The 16,948-nt window shown below is 50.0% G+C and overlaps 1 protein-coding gene across 1 annotated transcript in view; it reads left to right on the top strand.

Moving 5' to 3' along the window:
- DPY19L4 (dpy-19 like 4) overlaps positions 1-16,948 on the top strand; it is a 55,942-nt gene that overhangs the window by 34,058 nt on the left and 4,936 nt on the right. The window contains exons 14-17 of the mRNA XM_054167378.1: positions 1,558-1,678; positions 4,208-4,264; positions 11,975-12,057; positions 16,104-16,236. Coding sequence (XP_054023353.1) covers positions 1,558-1,678; positions 4,208-4,264; positions 11,975-12,057; positions 16,104-16,236 — 394 coding nt within the window. The remainder of the gene's footprint in view (positions 1-1,557; positions 1,679-4,207; positions 4,265-11,974; positions 12,058-16,103; positions 16,237-16,948) is intronic.

Raw genomic sequence — 16,948 nt, 5'->3', positions numbered from 1 at the left:
AGACTGTGTCCTCTTGTTCTGGTACTGCTTGCCTGGGAGAAGAGCCCAACCCTCACCTGGCTACAACCTCTCTTCAGGTAGTTGTAGAGAGCAATAAGGTCCCCCCTGAGTCTCCTCCTCTCCAGGCTAAGCAACCCCAGCTCCCTCAGCCTCTCCTCACAGGGCTGTGCTCCAGACCCCTCCCCAGCTTTGTTGCCCTTCTCTGGACTCGTTCCAGCAAGTCAACCTCCTTCCTAAACTGAGGGGCCCAGAACTGGACACAGGACTCAAGGTGTGGCCTAACCAGTGCAGTGTACAGGGCCACAATGACCTCCCTGCTCCTGCTGGCCACACTGTTCCTGATGCAGGCCAGGATGCCATTGGCACTCTTAGCCGTCTGGGCACACTGCAGGCTCATGTTCAGCCTACCGTCAACCAGCACCCCCAGGTCCCTCTCCTCCTGGCTGCTCTCAGCCACTCTGACCCCAGCCTGTAGCTCTGCATGGGGTTGTTGTGGCCAATGTGCAGAACCTGGCACTTGGATGTGTTCAGTCTCCTGCCCTTGGACTCTGCCCATCTGTCCAGCCTGTTGAGGTCCCTCTGCAGAGCCTCTCTCTACCCTCCAGCAGATCAACTCCTGCCCCCAGCTTGGTGTCATCAGCAAATTTACTGATGATGGACTCAATGCCCTCATCCAGATCATCAATAAAGATACTGAACAGGCTGGGGCCCAGCACTGATCCTTGGGGCACAGCACTGGTGCCTGGCTGCCAGCTGGCTGTGGCACCATTCACCACCACTCTCTGGGCTCAGCCTCCAGCCAGTTCCTAACCCAGCTCAGAGTGCTGCTGTCCAAGCCAGGGGCTGACAGCTTGGCCAGCAGTTTGCTGTGGGGGACAGTGTCAAAGGCCTTGCTGAGGTCCAGGTAGACTCCATCCACAGCCTGCCCCACATCCACCAGGCAGTCACCTGGGCACAGAAGGAGATCAGGTTGGTCAGGCAGGACCTGCCCTTCCTAAATCCATGCTGGCTGGGCCCGAATCCTGCTGAAATCTGGACGGTCACTAAGTCTTAGTGAGCAGAGTGTTGGGTTACCATGTAAATTGTTTTAACTTGGCTAGTCTAGGCTTAAGAAAGCAGCCAGTACCAGTAAACCCCAAACTGTTTATGAAGTGTTTTCCTTTCTTCAGGAGCTCCATTATACTGTAGTATCTGTATAGCATGCTTTGCTGAGGAGCTGCTTTTTTATCCTTGCTTGGGTGGAAAACAGCAGCAGCTGAGTGACTTATTAGTCTCTTTGTTTTTCCTTCATCCTCCCCTGAACTCTCTGGAGGATTTTGTCATCTTTTACCTCAGATCCTGTTCCTTCATCTTGCAGCAGGTAATCAGGTGCCTGCTCTTCTGCTAGAGATTCCCTTGGGCTTTACCCTTCAGTACCATCAAATCTGGTCTCCGACTGCTTGAGCATCCAGAATGTCTGACTTAGGAAAAAACCCCAAACATCTGAGTGTTTTCATGGCTAGATTGAATGCAGAGGCATGTGCAGAGTCCCAACTCAGTTATTGCAGTGTTTTTCAGAATGAAATACCTCTGGACACCTTATGTGTGCATGCTTGCTGCATTTGGTGTGTGCTCCCCCGAGCTTTGGATGACGCTTTTCAAGTGGCTGCGACTGAAAGCTGTGCACCCCATCCTGCTGGTGAGTTGCTGTTGCCAGGCTCTTGGGAGTTCCAGCTAGCAAGCATATAACTTTGGAATTACCCAAGACCTATAGAAGAACCCATTAAAAGACCCTGTAGTTCTGGGGGTCTCATACAGTCACTTTTTCTGTGTGTTTCACCCTTAACATCACACTCTCTCATGTTCTCCAGCCCTGGGTAATAAAACAGTTGTGTTCACACTACAGCCTTTGCTCCTAAGAAGCAGAGCTGTTATCATCTGCTCTCACTTAATCTCTTTAACTTCTTCTAACAAATCTTTGAGACCTCAGTCTCTGTCATATTTAGTTGAAATTGGCCAAGAAGGTTCTGCACATTTTAGGAGGTGTGCAGGAGGAAAAAAGTACAGGCAAGCATCAACATGAGCCTGGTTTCACTAGGAAGTGGGGCTATAAATGTGGTGGTTAGGTGGATTTAGTACTGAGAGGAAAACTGATTCATAAGAAATGGTAAGTGGAATTACTTTGGGTAAGATTTGTTCATGTGTGGCCCTTATGGACAAGTGATTGTGAGTCTGGTGAGACCTCACCTGGGGTACTGCGTTCAGATCTGAAGCTTTCCAACGCAGGAAGGACATGGAAAGGATCCAGAGGAGGCCACAAAGGTCATCAGGGAGCTGAGGCACCACTCCCACAAGGACAGGCAGAGGGAGCTGGGGGTGTTCAGCCTGGAGAAGAGAAGGCTCCAGGGAGACCTAATAGCAGCCTGCCAGTACCTGGATGGGGCCTACAAGAAGGCTGCAGAGGGACTGTTTGCAAAGGCCTGCAGGGACAGCATGAGGAACAATGATTGGAAATGAGAGAAGAGCAGATTTAGATTGGATGTCAAGAACAAGCTCTGCACCATGAGAAGGGTGGAACACTGGAACAGGTTGCTCAAGGAGATGGTTGAGGCCCCATCCCTGGAGATGTTCATGGTCAGGCTCAACAAGGCTCTGAGCAGCCTGATCTAGTTGAGGATGTTCCTGCTCACGGCAGCAGGGTTGGACTGGTTGACCTTTGGAGGTCCCTTCCAATCCAAACCATTCCATGACTGAGGAGCTTATGCTGCAGTGCACCCTCCCCTTCCAACCCTAGCTTTATTCTTAGTATGCTGAGAGTTGGTTTGTGCAATTTCCAGCAGCTTTGTCAATTACTTTCATTAATAAACCAAGGACAGGATATTATGTACCTTCATTTCATATAGGGGCAAATACTTTTATACTGAAACAAAGCTTCTCTAAGTCAACTTGTGAAAATGCCATGCACTGTGACAGTGTTCTTCAAGGAGTAGCAATATGTTCCTGCATGTGGAAAACACACTCTTGTATACACCTCATGCTTTCTGCTCTGCACACCTGCTTTGTATTTTTACTCTTAGCACAGTAAATGTGTTAATAGCTTATTACAAGGAGAGCACCTCCTTGTGCAGTCCTTACCACAGGCGTCCTGTTCCAAGTGAGCTATTCTCCTTTTTCCAGAGCAAAAGTTGTCTCAGCTGGAATGATGGTGTTGCTGAAGGATGGGTTCTGGGCTTTGCATATGCACAGATTGCATTGGCTTGGCAGGGAGCCTCAAAGGTCATCTTGGCCAACCCCCCTGCAGTCACCAGGGACACCTCCAGCTAGAGCAGGATGCCCAGGGCCACATCCAGTCTGATCTTGAATGTCTCCAGGGACAGGGCCTCAACCACATCCCTGGGCAGCCTGTTCCAGTATTTCACCACTGTCACTGTGCAGAACTTCCTCCTGATGGCCAACCTGAATCTGCCCTGCTCCAGTTTCAAACCATTGCCCCTTGTCCAATCACTCCAAGCCCTTCCGAACAGTCCCTCCCCAGCCTACCTGTAGGTCCCCTTCAGATATTGCAATGTAGCTCTTAGGTCTGCCCAGAGCCTTCTCCAGGCTGAACAGCCCCAGTTCTCTCAGCCTGTCTTCATAGCAGGGGTGCTCCAGCCCTCTGGGCATCTTGATGGCCCTTCTCTGGACCCACCCCATCAGGTCTATGTCTGTCTTGTGTTGGGGACCCCATAGCTGGCCACAGTACTGCAGGTGAGGTCTCAGCAGAGCAGAGTGGCAGAATCACCTCAGTGTGACCTGCTGGCCACACTGCTTTTGATGCAGCCCATATCAATGTTATTAATCCAAACAAAAAAGCCTCAAGAAGATCAGAGGTTTGAAGTGCTTGTTCCACAGTCCTTTTCCTCTCTCAGATTATCTCATTGCATTTGTTTGTGAGGTGTTTACTTCTCTTCCTTACATCATGTGCACATTGCATCATTACTATTGGAGTAGCAATTAACCATGGTCTAATATAGAGGGTAAGGTTATCATGGATCAAAGAAGTTCTTCCATGCTAAATAAGGCAAATTCTTTGTGGGGAGTTTTTGGCTTGGTAGAAAGCCACACATTTTCACCACTCTAAGGTTTCAGGCACCAATGTGGCTGTCTGTATGAGCAGAATCAGCAGATGCTCCAAGCTGGAGAACAGAGAATGGTGCATGACCCATTTCTTCTAACCTGTGTTTTCCAGGCTCTTATTCTGAGTATGGCAGTTCCCACAATAATTGGATTCAGCTTGTGGAAAGAGGTAAGAAAAGCATGGTTGTGGCTTTGGGTTTGTAGGTAGGCACCATAGGAGTCAGGGTGCTGAGCAGGCACAATGAAATGTACCTGATGGAATGAAAGATGTGTGGTGAAGTGAAAGCTCTCATCCACTGCAGAGAGTTTTTGACTTTCAAGCAGAGCTGTTGACATTTTTCTGTGTTAGGTATTTGACAGTTTGAGTTGTCAATGGTTGCTCACAGGAATGAGGAAGTGTTTAAAATTAAAGGAATGCTTTGTTATATGCAGATACTATGAATTGGATCTAGTTGAGGATGTCCCTGCTTACTGCAGAGCAGGTTGGACCAGATGACCTTTGGAGGTCATAGAATCATAGCATCAGTGAGGTTGGAAAAGACCTCAGAGGTCATCAAGTCCAAGCTATAACCCACCACCTCATGGCTAACTAAACCATGGCTCCAAGTGCCACATCCAGTCCCCTTTTGAACACCTCCAGAGATGGAGACTCCACCACCTCCCTGGGCAGCACATCCCAATGGCCAATCTCGCTTTCTGGGAAGAACTTTCTCCTCACCTCCAGCCTAAACCTCCCCTGGCACAGCTTGAGACTGTGTCCTCTTGTTCTGCTGCTGCTTGCCTGGGAGAAGAGACCAACCCCCACCTGGCTACAACCTCCCTGCAGGGAGTTGGAGAGAGCAAGAAGGTCTCCCCTGAGCCTCCTCTTCTCCAGGCTAAGCAACCCCAGCTCCCTCAGCCTCTCCTCACAGGGCTGTGCTCCAGACCCCTCCCCAGCTTTGCTGCCCTTCAAGTGTCTCAATGTCCTTCTTAAACTGAGGGGCCCAGAACTGGAGACAGGACTCAAGGTGTGGCCTCAGCAGTGCTGAGTTCAGGGCAGAATGACTTGTTATGAGAATTCAGAGGTAAAATCCACTCTAGCCCAACAGTGTTTCAGCAGGGTTTGCAGTAGGAGCGTTGGGTGCAGTGCCAGCTGACACTTCACACCTTTCTGCCTGAGCAATAAATACTCTCTTGGGAAATAAAAGAGCTACCCTTGTTCAAAAGAGCTGGGAAATTTCTCACAGCAGAGGAGCCTAGATTAGTTGGCCAAATAGTTCTTTTCCAGATGACTCTTCAATAAAAGCAGTGTGAGGGTTTGGACTCTAGAGGGCTTCAAGCATTCCAGATACAGCAGTGAGCAGTTGGCTTTCCAGGTTCGTAACTCATCCCTCGGCTTGGAAGCTTTGATTAATAGTAAGGGGACAGTGTGTGGTGAAGGCACATTGTGCCGAGACATTGAATCTTGCCCCAGCATGTGGGCAAGCTCCCCCTCCCTCAGGAGGAAGACAAAAGCCAGGCTAGCACGCTGCTGGTGCATGCTGTGCTCGTGCATTCTCCAAATATGGAAGAATTCTAGCTTCATGCTTTCCCATAGGCTGAAGCCAGTTGTTTATGAGAATGCCCATTGGTCAAACCCAGCCTCGAGGTATTCTATAAGTATTACCCCAGTGAGTAAACAAGTGCTTTTTCCTGCCTTCCTGCCTTCCTCCTCCATTTCTGTCTCTGTGCTAGCTCGAGAGTTAAGTCCGAGCCACTGCCTCTGCAACTGAGTTTATTGTTTAGCTTCTGTTACATACATGCACGCATATCAAGGCATCTGCATGTGAGAAGCGACTGGAGGAATTATTTCCATAGAGGAAGGATACCACGCTAAGCTGAGAAGCTAGCGTCACAGCCAGTCACACGACCGGGAGAGGAACCCCCCCGTCGCTACTGCGTGGACTGGATCAACCCCCGAGGGTAAGATCTGCCTAATTATCGGGGAGAAGGGACTTGACCGTGCCAGGTCCCCGCGTAATTGCTTAACCCTACTATAGTGGAGAGAAGAGCGCCACGTGCCGCTCCGAGCCCTGTTAACTCCAGGGATTACTCAGCAGCATTCGTGCTTACACTGCACTGAACTCCCCCCGGACCGCTCCGGGTATCCTGCTGTTGCTTTGAGCCCAGCAGACGAGAAGCGAGAGAGTTTGCCGAGCCGGGTCCGCCCCGCCGATATTCCTCGTTCCCGGGGCCGCCCCTGCAGATCCGTGCACCGCCGCGTCCCCCAGGCAAGTCTGCCGGCGATCGCCGTCCCGCCGTGTGGTGCGGATCAACTCTGAGGACCAGCTCGTCTCCGGACCAGCCCTACCAGTCCGTCCTCTCGTGCAAGCCAGCTCTGCGAGACCCCAGTCTCGAACCGGCGACACACAGGACAGAGCTCCGTCTGAGCTCGACCCGAAGCCGCGCACGTCCCGTCGAGTCGCCATCTAGTGGCCAAGCGGCGGAACTGCACCTTTCTTGCATATAAATATAGAAATAGCTTGTAATTAGCTCAAATAAGTTCTAATCATAATACTAAGCCAGTTATGGGATATATTTCACGAACGTGCACTAGAACATGTATATAAGTTGGTGATTCATCGGTTATTGACAATTTTATAGTTATAATAAAAAATTAATTTTCATAAATCATAAGTCATAAGTGATAAAGCAATAACCTCCCTCTTCACCACAATAATGGCGCAGCGAGCAGGGTGTACAGCTGTGAAATATTTCCATAATTTGGGATACAAAATTACAGCCCCAGATTTGGAATGGGCGAAATTAAATTGCAAAAATATAGATGGCATTTTCGCAAAGCTAAGCGAACCCAGCAGCGAACACGCTGTCCTGATGGCATCTTGTATTGTACAGATGCAGGAGGAAATAAAATTCTTTGACCAAAAAGTTTCCCAATTGGAAAGGGAACTGGCAAAGTCAGAGGCACAAAGCCAGAGACTGCATGATTTATTTGAGCTGCACATAAAAGAGACCATGTCTGTCTTTAAGTCTCAATGGCAATCACGTGCTACCTATGAAGTAGCCAGGGCATATGACCCACGAGAGCCAGGCTCTCCTATACTGTCTGTTCCGGCTGACAAGCAGAAACCAGCTGACTTCGATTCAGCAGCTGCTCAGCATCAGCATGTGAGCGATGTTAGCTCACCCACTCCAGACAGATCAGCAGTTACTGCCCCGGTGCAGCAAGCCAAGTCAGGCTCCACATCACTGGATGATAACAATGAAGCCACCAGCTTCAACCAACAACGAATCCCCAAGAAGCGGGTGAGATTCAGCACAGCATCGTTGAATGACTCTCAAGCTGTCAGAGGACCAGGTTTCCCACAGCATAGCAGACCGAGAGGTAACCAGGGGAATAGACGCTCCTGCAATAAAGCTGCCAAGTCAACTCGACAACAGCTTGCAGAGCATCCCAATAAGAGAGGTTACTATGATTCCAGAGGCACACAGAGTACCACATCAGACGCAGATTCTGGATGTGAGTCTAGCCCACGGCATCACCGCAAACGGCGGAAAAGCCAAGCTGCCACAGAAGCCAATGAAGCTAAACCCCGCAGCATCCTGAAAGTAAAGCTGCAGGAAAAGATCTCCGAAAGGGACAGTTCCAGAAGGGACCATAAACCCAGCAAGGAGAGATATCAGCAAAAGGCATATACTGCTAACTATAAAGCTACACCGCATCCCCACGGAAGGGAAGAGCAATTCTTCCAAGCATCTTCTTCTGCCAACCCGCGCAGATATAAACACTGCACTGGAAGACAACGTTCACGAGATCCCTGTAACCCCAGTAGAGGGAAAGAAAAGATGGACAGTGACAGGAAGCGCTTTAATTCGCAAGATTCACCTGATTCACTAGATCCATGGTGTGAGCTACTCATCGATATGGAAATGCCCAAGGACTCTGTATTGTCCTTGAAGCCGAAGTTCAGAAAGAAAATGGTGAAGACTGTGGTTGCTAGCCTGATAAAAGCATCAAAGGAAAGGGATTCTTTCTTGTCCCAACACTGAGAAATTCCTGTCATAGTGACAGAGCCCATCCTATCAAGGGGGTGGGAGATTGATAAACTCCGCAGACACTTTGATTGTTTCAGTGTCACATGGGAGTCAAACCCCATCACTCAGTCAAGGGGGTGGTGGAAGATAGTCGAGGGTACTAATACTGATTTTTTGGGGAACACACATTTGTTCCATTCTGTTAAGGCAGCATGCTCTGTTAAGAGTACAGTTCAAAGTTTGTATACTGTTCATATAGTGCTAAGGTATTGTAAGTCACTATGTTTGAATGTGTAACCTACCTAGCAGGTGTGAGATGACTTAACCTGTATGGGATAAACCTTGTTAAGGGTAATGCATGCTCGAGGCTTATTATATGCCCATGGGCAAGGGGGTGGTAATGTGGTGAAGGCACATTGTGCCGAGACATTGAATCTTGCCCCAGCATGTGGGCAAGCTCCCCCTCCCTCAGGAGGAAGACAAAAGCCAGGCTAGCACGCTGCTGGTGCATGCTGTGCTCGTGCATTCTCCAAATATGGAAGAATTCTAGCTTCATGCTTTCCCATAGGCTGAAGCCAGTTGTTTATGAGAATGCCCATTGGTCAAACCCAGCCTCGAGGTATTCTATAAGTATTACCCCAGTGAGTAAACAAGTGCTTTTTCCTGCCTTCCTGCCTTCCTCCTCCATTTCTGTCTCTGTGCTAGCTCGAGAGTTAAGTCCGAGCCACTGCCTCTGCAACTGAGTTTATTGTTTAGCTTCTGTTACATACATGCACGCATATCAAGGCATCTGCATGTGAGAAGCGACTGGAGGAATTATTTCCATAGAGGAAGGATACCACGCTAAGCTGAGAAGCTAGCGTCACAGCCAGTCACACGACCGGGAGAGGAACCCCCCCGTCGCTACTGCGTGGACTGGATCAACCCCCGAGGGTAAGATCTGCCTAATTATCGGGGAGAAGGGACTTGACCGTGCCAGGTCCCCGCGTAATTGCTTAACCCTACTATAGTGGAGAGAAGAGCGCCACGTGCCGCTCCGAGCCCTGTTAACTCCAGGGATTACTCAGCAGCATTCGTGCTTACACTGCACTGAACTCCCCCCGGACCGCTCCGGGTATCCTGCTGTTGCTTTGAGCCCAGCAGACGAGAAGCGAGAGAGTTTGCCGAGCCGGGTCCGCCCCGCCGATATTCCTCGTTCCCGGGGCCGCCCCTGCAGATCCGTGCACCGCCGCGTCCCCCAGGCAAGTCTGCCGGCGATCGCCGTCCCGCCGTGTGGTGCGGATCAACTCTGAGGACCAGCTCGTCTCCGGACCAGCCCTACCAGTCCGTCCTCTCGTGCAAGCCAGCTCTGCGAGACCCCAGTCTCGAACCGGCGACACACAGGACAGAGCTCCGTCTGAGCTCGACCCGAAGCCGCGCACGTCCCGTCGAGTCGCCATCTAGTGGCCAAGCGGCGGAACTGCACCTTTCTTGCATATAAATATAGAAATAGCTTGTAATTAGCTCAAATAAGTTCTAATCATAATACTAAGCCAGTTATGGGATATATTTCACGAACGTGCACTAGAACATGTATATAAGTTGGTGATTCATCGGTTATTGACAATTTTATAGTTATAATAAAAAATTAATTTTCATAAATCATAAGTCATAAGTGATAAAGCAATAACCTCCCTCTTCACCACACAGTGCAAGTGCTTGGAGGCTCTTAATCTGTTACCATGGCTGTAAGTGGCTGAGCATGCAGCTCAGCATCTTTCTGCTTGGCTGTGTTCTGCTGCAGTCTGTCACAGTCCTTCACCTAACCAAATTTGTCTGAGGGCTCTGGTTGATAAGTGCAGCTGGTTCTCCTTGAGGTGGCAGCAGCAGTTCCTCTTTCTGTTGTTCTGGGGGCAGTTGAGGTGTATCATAGAATCAGTAAGGTTGGAAAAGACCTCAGAGATCATCAAGTCCAACCTATTGCCTAATACCTAACACCTCCTGACAACTAAACCATGGCTCCAAGTGCCACATCCAATCTGTTTTTGAACACCTCCAGGGACAGTGACTCCACCAAGCACATTCCAATGGCCTGTCTCTCTTGCTGGGAAGAACTTTCTCCTCACCTCCAGCCTAAACCTCTTCTGGTGCAGCTTGAGACTGTGTCCTCTTGTTCTGGTGCTGGGTGCCTGGGAGAAGAGACCAACCCCCACCTGGCTACAACCTCCCTTCAGGGAGTTGGAGAGATCAAGAAGGTCTCCCCTGAGCCTCCTCTTCTCCAGGCTAAGCAACCCCAGCTCCCTCAGCCTCTCCTCACAGGGCTGTGCCCCAGACCCCTCCCCAGCTTTGTTGCCCTTCTCTGGACACCTTCCAAGTGTCTCAATATCCTACAGCTTTCACAGAATCACAGATTGCATTGGGTTGGAAGGGACCCTCTAGTGTTGGAGGTGCCCCTCATGTGCTGGAGGCCCCAGAGCTGGATGCAGTACTTCAGGTATTAGCCTTGATAGACAGATGTGGCAGCTGTTTTTGTGCTACCCAACCATATCTGATTGTAGACTGCTTTCCCCTGACAGCTAATTGTGCAGGTAATGGGGGTGGAAGCTTCTCATTTGAAAGCAGTCTCCCTCTTCCCACTGTCTGTCCACTATGGCTGTCCCAAAGTAAGTTGTTTCTTCAGTCTGAGCTAACCCATAATCTTCATCCTGATTTGTATGATTTTGCACCTAAAAACCTGGGCCATGGGTTTGGTGCATTTGAAGCCAGTGAAAGCTGATGAATGTTGTTGCTTGGCAAATATTTTGGTGGTGTTTTGCTTTTGGTTTGTTTCAGTTAAAAAAATACATTATTATTGCAAGTGGTCTAATAAGATAGAGCTGAGAACTTGTGTTAACACACTGCTGCCCCTGCACTCAGCACTGCTGAGGCCACACCTTGAGTCCTGTGTCCAGTTCTGGGCTCCTCAGGTTAGGAAAGATGTTGAGATGCTGGAAGGTGTCCAGAGAAGGGCAACAAAGCTGGGGAGGGGTCTGGAGCACAGCCCTGTGAGGAGAGGCTGAGGGAGCTGGGGTTGCTTAGCCTGGAGAAGAGGAGGCTCAGGGGAGACCTTCTTGCTCTCTCCAACTCCATGAAGGGAGGTTGTAGCCAGGTGGGGGTTGGTCTCTTCTCCCAGGCAACCAGCACCAGAACAAGAGGACACAGTCTCAAGCTGCACCAGAAGAGGTTTAGGCTGGAGGTGAGGAGAAAGTTCTTCACCGAGCGAGTCGTTCACCATTGGGATGTGCTACCCAGGGAGGTGGTGGAGTCACCATCCCTGGAGGTGTTCAAGAGGGGATTGGATGTGGCACTTGGTGCCATGGTCTAGTCATGAGGTCTGTGGAGACAGGTTGGACTTGATGATCTTTGAGGTCTCTTCCAACCTTGGTGATTCTGTGGGGGTTGGTCTCTTCTCCCAGGCAAGCAGCACCAGAACAAGAGGACACAATCTCAAGCTGTGCTAGGGGAGGTTCTGGCTGGAGAGATTGGCCATTGGGATGTGCTGCCCAGGGAGGTGGTGGAGTCACCATCCCTGGAGGTGTTTAGGAAGAGCCTGGATGAGGCACTTGGTGCCATGGTTTAGTTGATTAGCTGGTGTTGGGTGATAGGTTGGACTCAACGATCTCTGAGGTCTTTTCCAACCTGATTAATTCTCTTCCATTCTGATTTTGGAGAAGATCTGCTAGCAGGTAAATCTGATCTGTGTTTTGCTAAGTAAAACCAATCAGGAGGGGATAACTTGTGTGAAACCCATTTATTTTGTTGTGCTGCTTTAAGGCCTTAATGCAATGAAATGCTCTATAGCTTTATTCCTTTTGACTGCAAATAACTAAAAGCATGTTCCCATCAGTTCTTCCCTAGGATCATGACAGAGCTTTCAGAGTTACAAGAATTTTATGATCCTGATACAGTAGAACTTATGACATGGATAAAGTAAGTATGAAGTCCTGCATTTCTGTTTCACTGCTTTATGTCAGGGGATTTTTATCTCAGCATGTTGGGGAGGTGTTTCCCCTTGCTAGGTCATTCTGTGAGGTATGGGAGGAGAAAGGTGTGGTTAAGGTTTGGTGTTATTCCCATGGCAGAGAACAGGAGTTTACCCTTGGTTACAAGAACTGAAACATGCAAGCAAATCATGTTTAATATTATTAGTAGGCCAAATTTCCAGATATAGGTGGACATAAAGGCTGCCCAGGGGTGTGGTTGAGGCCCCAGCCCTGGAGACATTCAAGCTCAGACTGGATGTGGCCCTGTGCAACCTGCTCTAGTTGGAGGTGTCCCTGCTGACTGCAAGGGCTTCCTGTTCCAAGTGAGCTATTCTCCTTTCTCCAGAGCAAAAGTTGTATTAGCTGGAATGATGGTGTTGCTGAAGGATGGGTTCTGGGCTTTGCATATGCACAGATTGCATTGGCTTGGCAGGGAGCCTCAAAGGTCATCTTGGCCAACCCCCCTGCAGTCACCAGGGACACCTCCAACTAGAGCAGGCTGCTCTGGGCCACATCCAGTCTGAGCTTGAATGTCTCCAGGGACAGGGCCTCAACCACATCCCTGGGCAGCCTGTTCCAGTATTTCACCACTCTCACTGTGCAGAACTTCCTCCTGATGGCCAACCTGAATCTGCCCTGCTCCAGTTTCAAACCATTGCCCCTCGTCCAATCACTCCAAGCCATAAAGACATAAAGGCTGCCCAGGGGTGTGGTTGAGGCCCCATCCCTGGAGACATTCAAGCTCAGACTGGATGTGGCCCTGTGCAGCCTGCTCTAGTTGGAGGTGTCTCTGCTGAGTGCAGGGGGGTTGGACAAGATGCCCTTTGACGGTCCCTTCCAGTCTAATGCTATCTGTGAGTCTTAGTTCTTTGTTCTTCATGTTAGCTTTTCAGTAGATGGAAGGATTCATGCTGATTGTGATGCTGCTCTGGAACACAAACACTGAATGCTTTTGTGTGCATCAGCCACTAAAATGAAATGCCTGAATGTGAGCACTTGGAGGCTTTAGTCAAGATCTGTGCAGTGTAGCAAGTGTGATTCACCTTCTCCTTTGACCAGAAGGCTGGAGGGCTCCTGTCTGGCTAGGCAGGGCATAGCTAATCCAGAGCTATGTTGTACAGTTCACAGAGTCACAAATTATGCTGGGTTGGAAGTGGCATCCTGTCCAACCCCCCTGCATTCAACAGGGACACCTCCAGCTAGAGCAGGCTGCACAGGGCCACATCCAGTCTGAGCTTGAATGTCTCCAGGGACAGGGCCTCAACCACATCCCTGGGCAGCCTGTTCCAGTGTTTCACCACTCTCACTGTGCAGAACTTCCTCCTGATGGCCAACCTGAATCTGCCCTGCTCCAGTTTCAAACCATTGCCTCTCATCCTATCCCCACAGGCCCTTCTGAACAGTCCTTCCCCAGCCTGCCTGTAGGTCCCCTTCAGATAGTGAAATGCAGCTCTAAGGTCACCCTGAAGCCTTCTCTTCTTCAGGCTGAACAGCCCCAATTCTTTCTGCCTGTCTTCATAGCAGAGGTGCTGCAGCCTCCTCTGGTTCTGCTCCATCAGGTCCATATCTCTCATGTGTTGTGAGCCCCAGAACTGGACACAAGTACTGCAGGTGAGGCCTCAGCAGAGCAGAGGGGCAGAATCACCTCTCTTGACCTGCTGGCCACACTACTTTTGGTACAGCCCAGTTCACACTGAGTCAGCCAAGTCAGGTTATTGTCACAGGTGCATTTTTTTTACCTTCTCACCAGAGGGTTCAGAACTGGATTCTGGCCTCAGTCATAGAATTGTTAGGGTTGGAAGGGACCTCAAGGCTCAGCCAGTTCCAACCCCCCTGCCATGGGCAGGGACACCTCACACTACAGCAGGTTGCTCACAGCCACCTCCAGCCTGGCTGCAAAAACCTCCAGGCAGGAGGCTGCCACCACCTCCCTGGGCAGCCTGTGCCAGGCTCTCACCACCCTCATGGGGAACAACTTCTTCCTAACATCCAATCTCAATCTACCCATTTCTAGTTTTGCTCCATCCCCCCCAGTCCTATCCCACCCTGACACCCTCAAAAGTCCCTCCCCAGCATTCTCATAGCCCCCTTCAGATGCTGGAAGGCCACAAGAAGGTCTCCTGGGAGCCTTCTCTTCTCCAGACTGAACAGCTCCAGCTCTCTCAGTCTGTCTCCATAGCAGAGCAGCTTCAGCCCTCTGCTCATCCTCCTGGCCCTTCTCTGGACACCTTCCAGCACCTCCAGATCCTTCCTGTCCTAGGGGCTCCAGAATTGGACACAGAGCTCCAGCTGTGGTCTCAGCAGAGTGGAGCAGAGGGGCAGAATCCCCTCCCTGGCCCTGCTGGCCACACTTCTCTTGCTGCAGCCCAGGATGTGATTGGCTCTCTGGGCTGCAATTCAATGCAACTTTGAACTCTCTCATTAAGAACTGCACTCCTCTGAAAGTTAGATCCACTGTGCTCAGATTGAACTGTCCTTTTTATTTAGTTTATTTAGGGTATTCTCTATTTATGTAGTCTTTAAAGTCAACCTGCTCCTCCCCAGAGAAGGCAAGGCTGGTCATGTTGGTGCTCCAGGCAGTTTCTTCTCTCTGCTAATAGCAGTGTGTGTTGTCAGGCACTGCTGTGGCTCTTCAAGGCAGCAAGTGGAATGATGCCAAGTGCCTAATGGCTTTTACATTAGTCTGCATATTAGCCTTCAAGTACATAATGAATCATGGTGAATTGCCCTGGGATTCACTCAGCTGAGAGCAATTTGACTGCTCTTATTTGGAGCAGCTGCTCACATTTTTAATGAAAAGATGATTTCCCCCCCTCCCCCCCCCCAAGGATATCCATATTGGAATTTTAATTGAATGTCATGATTGCAGTGTATTGCCTTTACAAATATTCCCTCTGATAGCAGGCATGTAGTTGGAATTTTCTCTGCAGGAAAAGCTGCCTGAAGTGTGCCATAAAAGGGTGACAATGACTTGCACTGGCATTGTGTCTCATTAACACAGGCACACACACAGTTAAAAGGTGAAACCAAACCCAGAAACATGATTGCTGTAGACATTGTCCTGTATCATGACACTATTTACTCTTGGAGGATGAAAATAATCTCAAGTCTTTCCCTTGCAAGATAGCACAGAGTTGTTTCTGCCCTTTGCCTACCCTCCCTCCCAAGCCTGTTTTCAGAGAACAACAGAATGCTAAGGGCTGGGAGGGACCTCCAGAGATCAGCCAGTCCAACCCCCCTGCTCAAGCAGGATCACCCAGGGCAGGTCACACAGGAACACATCCAGGTGGGCTTTGAAAGTCTCCAGAGAAGGAGACTCCACAACCTCTCTGGGCAGCCTGCTCCAGGGCTCTGCCACCCTCCCAGTGAACAAGTTTTGCTGTGTGTTCTCATGGAGCCTCCTCTGCTGCAGCTTGCACCTGCTTTGTCAGGAACCTGTCTGAGGGGTGGGTGTCAGGGTGAAGGGGATGGTCTCTTTTCAGTGGTGCTCAGTGATAGGACGAGGAACAATGGGTACAAGCTGGAACACAGGAGGTTCCACCTCAACATGTGGAGAAACTTCTTTACAGTGAGGGCAACAGAGGCCTGGAGCAGGCTGCCCAGAGAGGTTGTGGAGTCTCCTTCTCTGGAGACTTTCAAACCCCACCCGGATGCATTGCTGTGTGACCTGCCCTGGGTGATCCTGCTCTGACAGGGGGGGTTGGACTGGATGATCTCTGGAGGTTCCCTCCAACCCCTAACATTCTGTGGTTGTGTGATTTCATGAAGTCAGCAACCATCCAGGAAAGCAATAGTTTGCTCCAGATCTGAGCTCTTCCTGGCAAGGAAACCACTGCCGCTGCAGCATTAACACCAATTGTAACTAGACCCCTAGTGATGCCTTCATGTATCCCAATTCTGTAGCACCTTAAGAGAGTCACACAGTATGCAATGAAAGGCATTGTGGTGGGAGGTGCCTCCCATACTCAGATGTTGCTGCTGTTGCTTCTGCAGGCGCCAGGCTCCTGTGGCTGCTGTGTTTGCAGGCAGCCCGCAGTTAATGGGTGTGATTAAGCTGTGCACTGGGTGGATGGTCTCCAGCTTGCCTTTATATAATGATGATGACCTTCTAAAAAGAAATGAAAATGTGAGTATCCACCTCCAGAACTCTGTGTGTGTGTGTGTGTATGTAACCTCTGATTTATAGACTCTCCCATTACATAAGCCAGGAGGGCCTGGCTGAGGTGTGTGGGAGTACAGTGAATGTTGGTGCTCCAAAGATGACCTTGTAACATTCTTTGTGACACATAGGTCTGCACTGGCTTCCAGTGCCACCCAGGCCACCTGATAAAGCAAATGTTTTCTTTGGTGCTCATCTGAGCACTGCATGTGAGTGGCATTTCCAGTGCTGCCTTTTCTCCCAAGTGTTTACAGTCTTAAGAGGTTAGGGAAGAGCATGACATCTTGTGAAGAAAGATGACAAAGTAAGACCAATGCAGAGGCTATAAACTCATGGTGAAGGTGGTCAGCAGTGCAAGTGAACTAGGCTGTGACAAGGAGATTGGAGGCAGCCTAGGCTGCAGTGATCACACACTGGGAGAGTTCACAGTCCTGAGCAAAGTCAGAACCCTGAATACTAGGAAAGCAAAATGTCAGCTGTTGAAGGAGAGAGTCAACTGCCCCTGGGGAGAAGGGAGCAGAACAGAACTGGCAGGTCTTTAAGGGCATAGAGCAGTCAAGAAAGGAAGGCAAGAGACCAGTGTGGCTGAGTTGAGGCCTGCTGGTCTAACTGAAGGGCAAGAAGGGAATGCACAGGCAGTGGAAGCAGGGACAGGCATCCTGGGAAGAGCATAGGGACC

The sequence above is a fragment of the Dryobates pubescens genome, chromosome 14, assembly GCF_014839835.1.
Source record: "Dryobates pubescens isolate bDryPub1 chromosome 14, bDryPub1.pri, whole genome shotgun sequence".
NCBI classification, from domain to species: domain Eukaryota; kingdom Metazoa; phylum Chordata; class Aves; order Piciformes; family Picidae; genus Dryobates; species Dryobates pubescens.
This window is presented reverse-complemented; position numbering and strand designations above follow the sequence as displayed.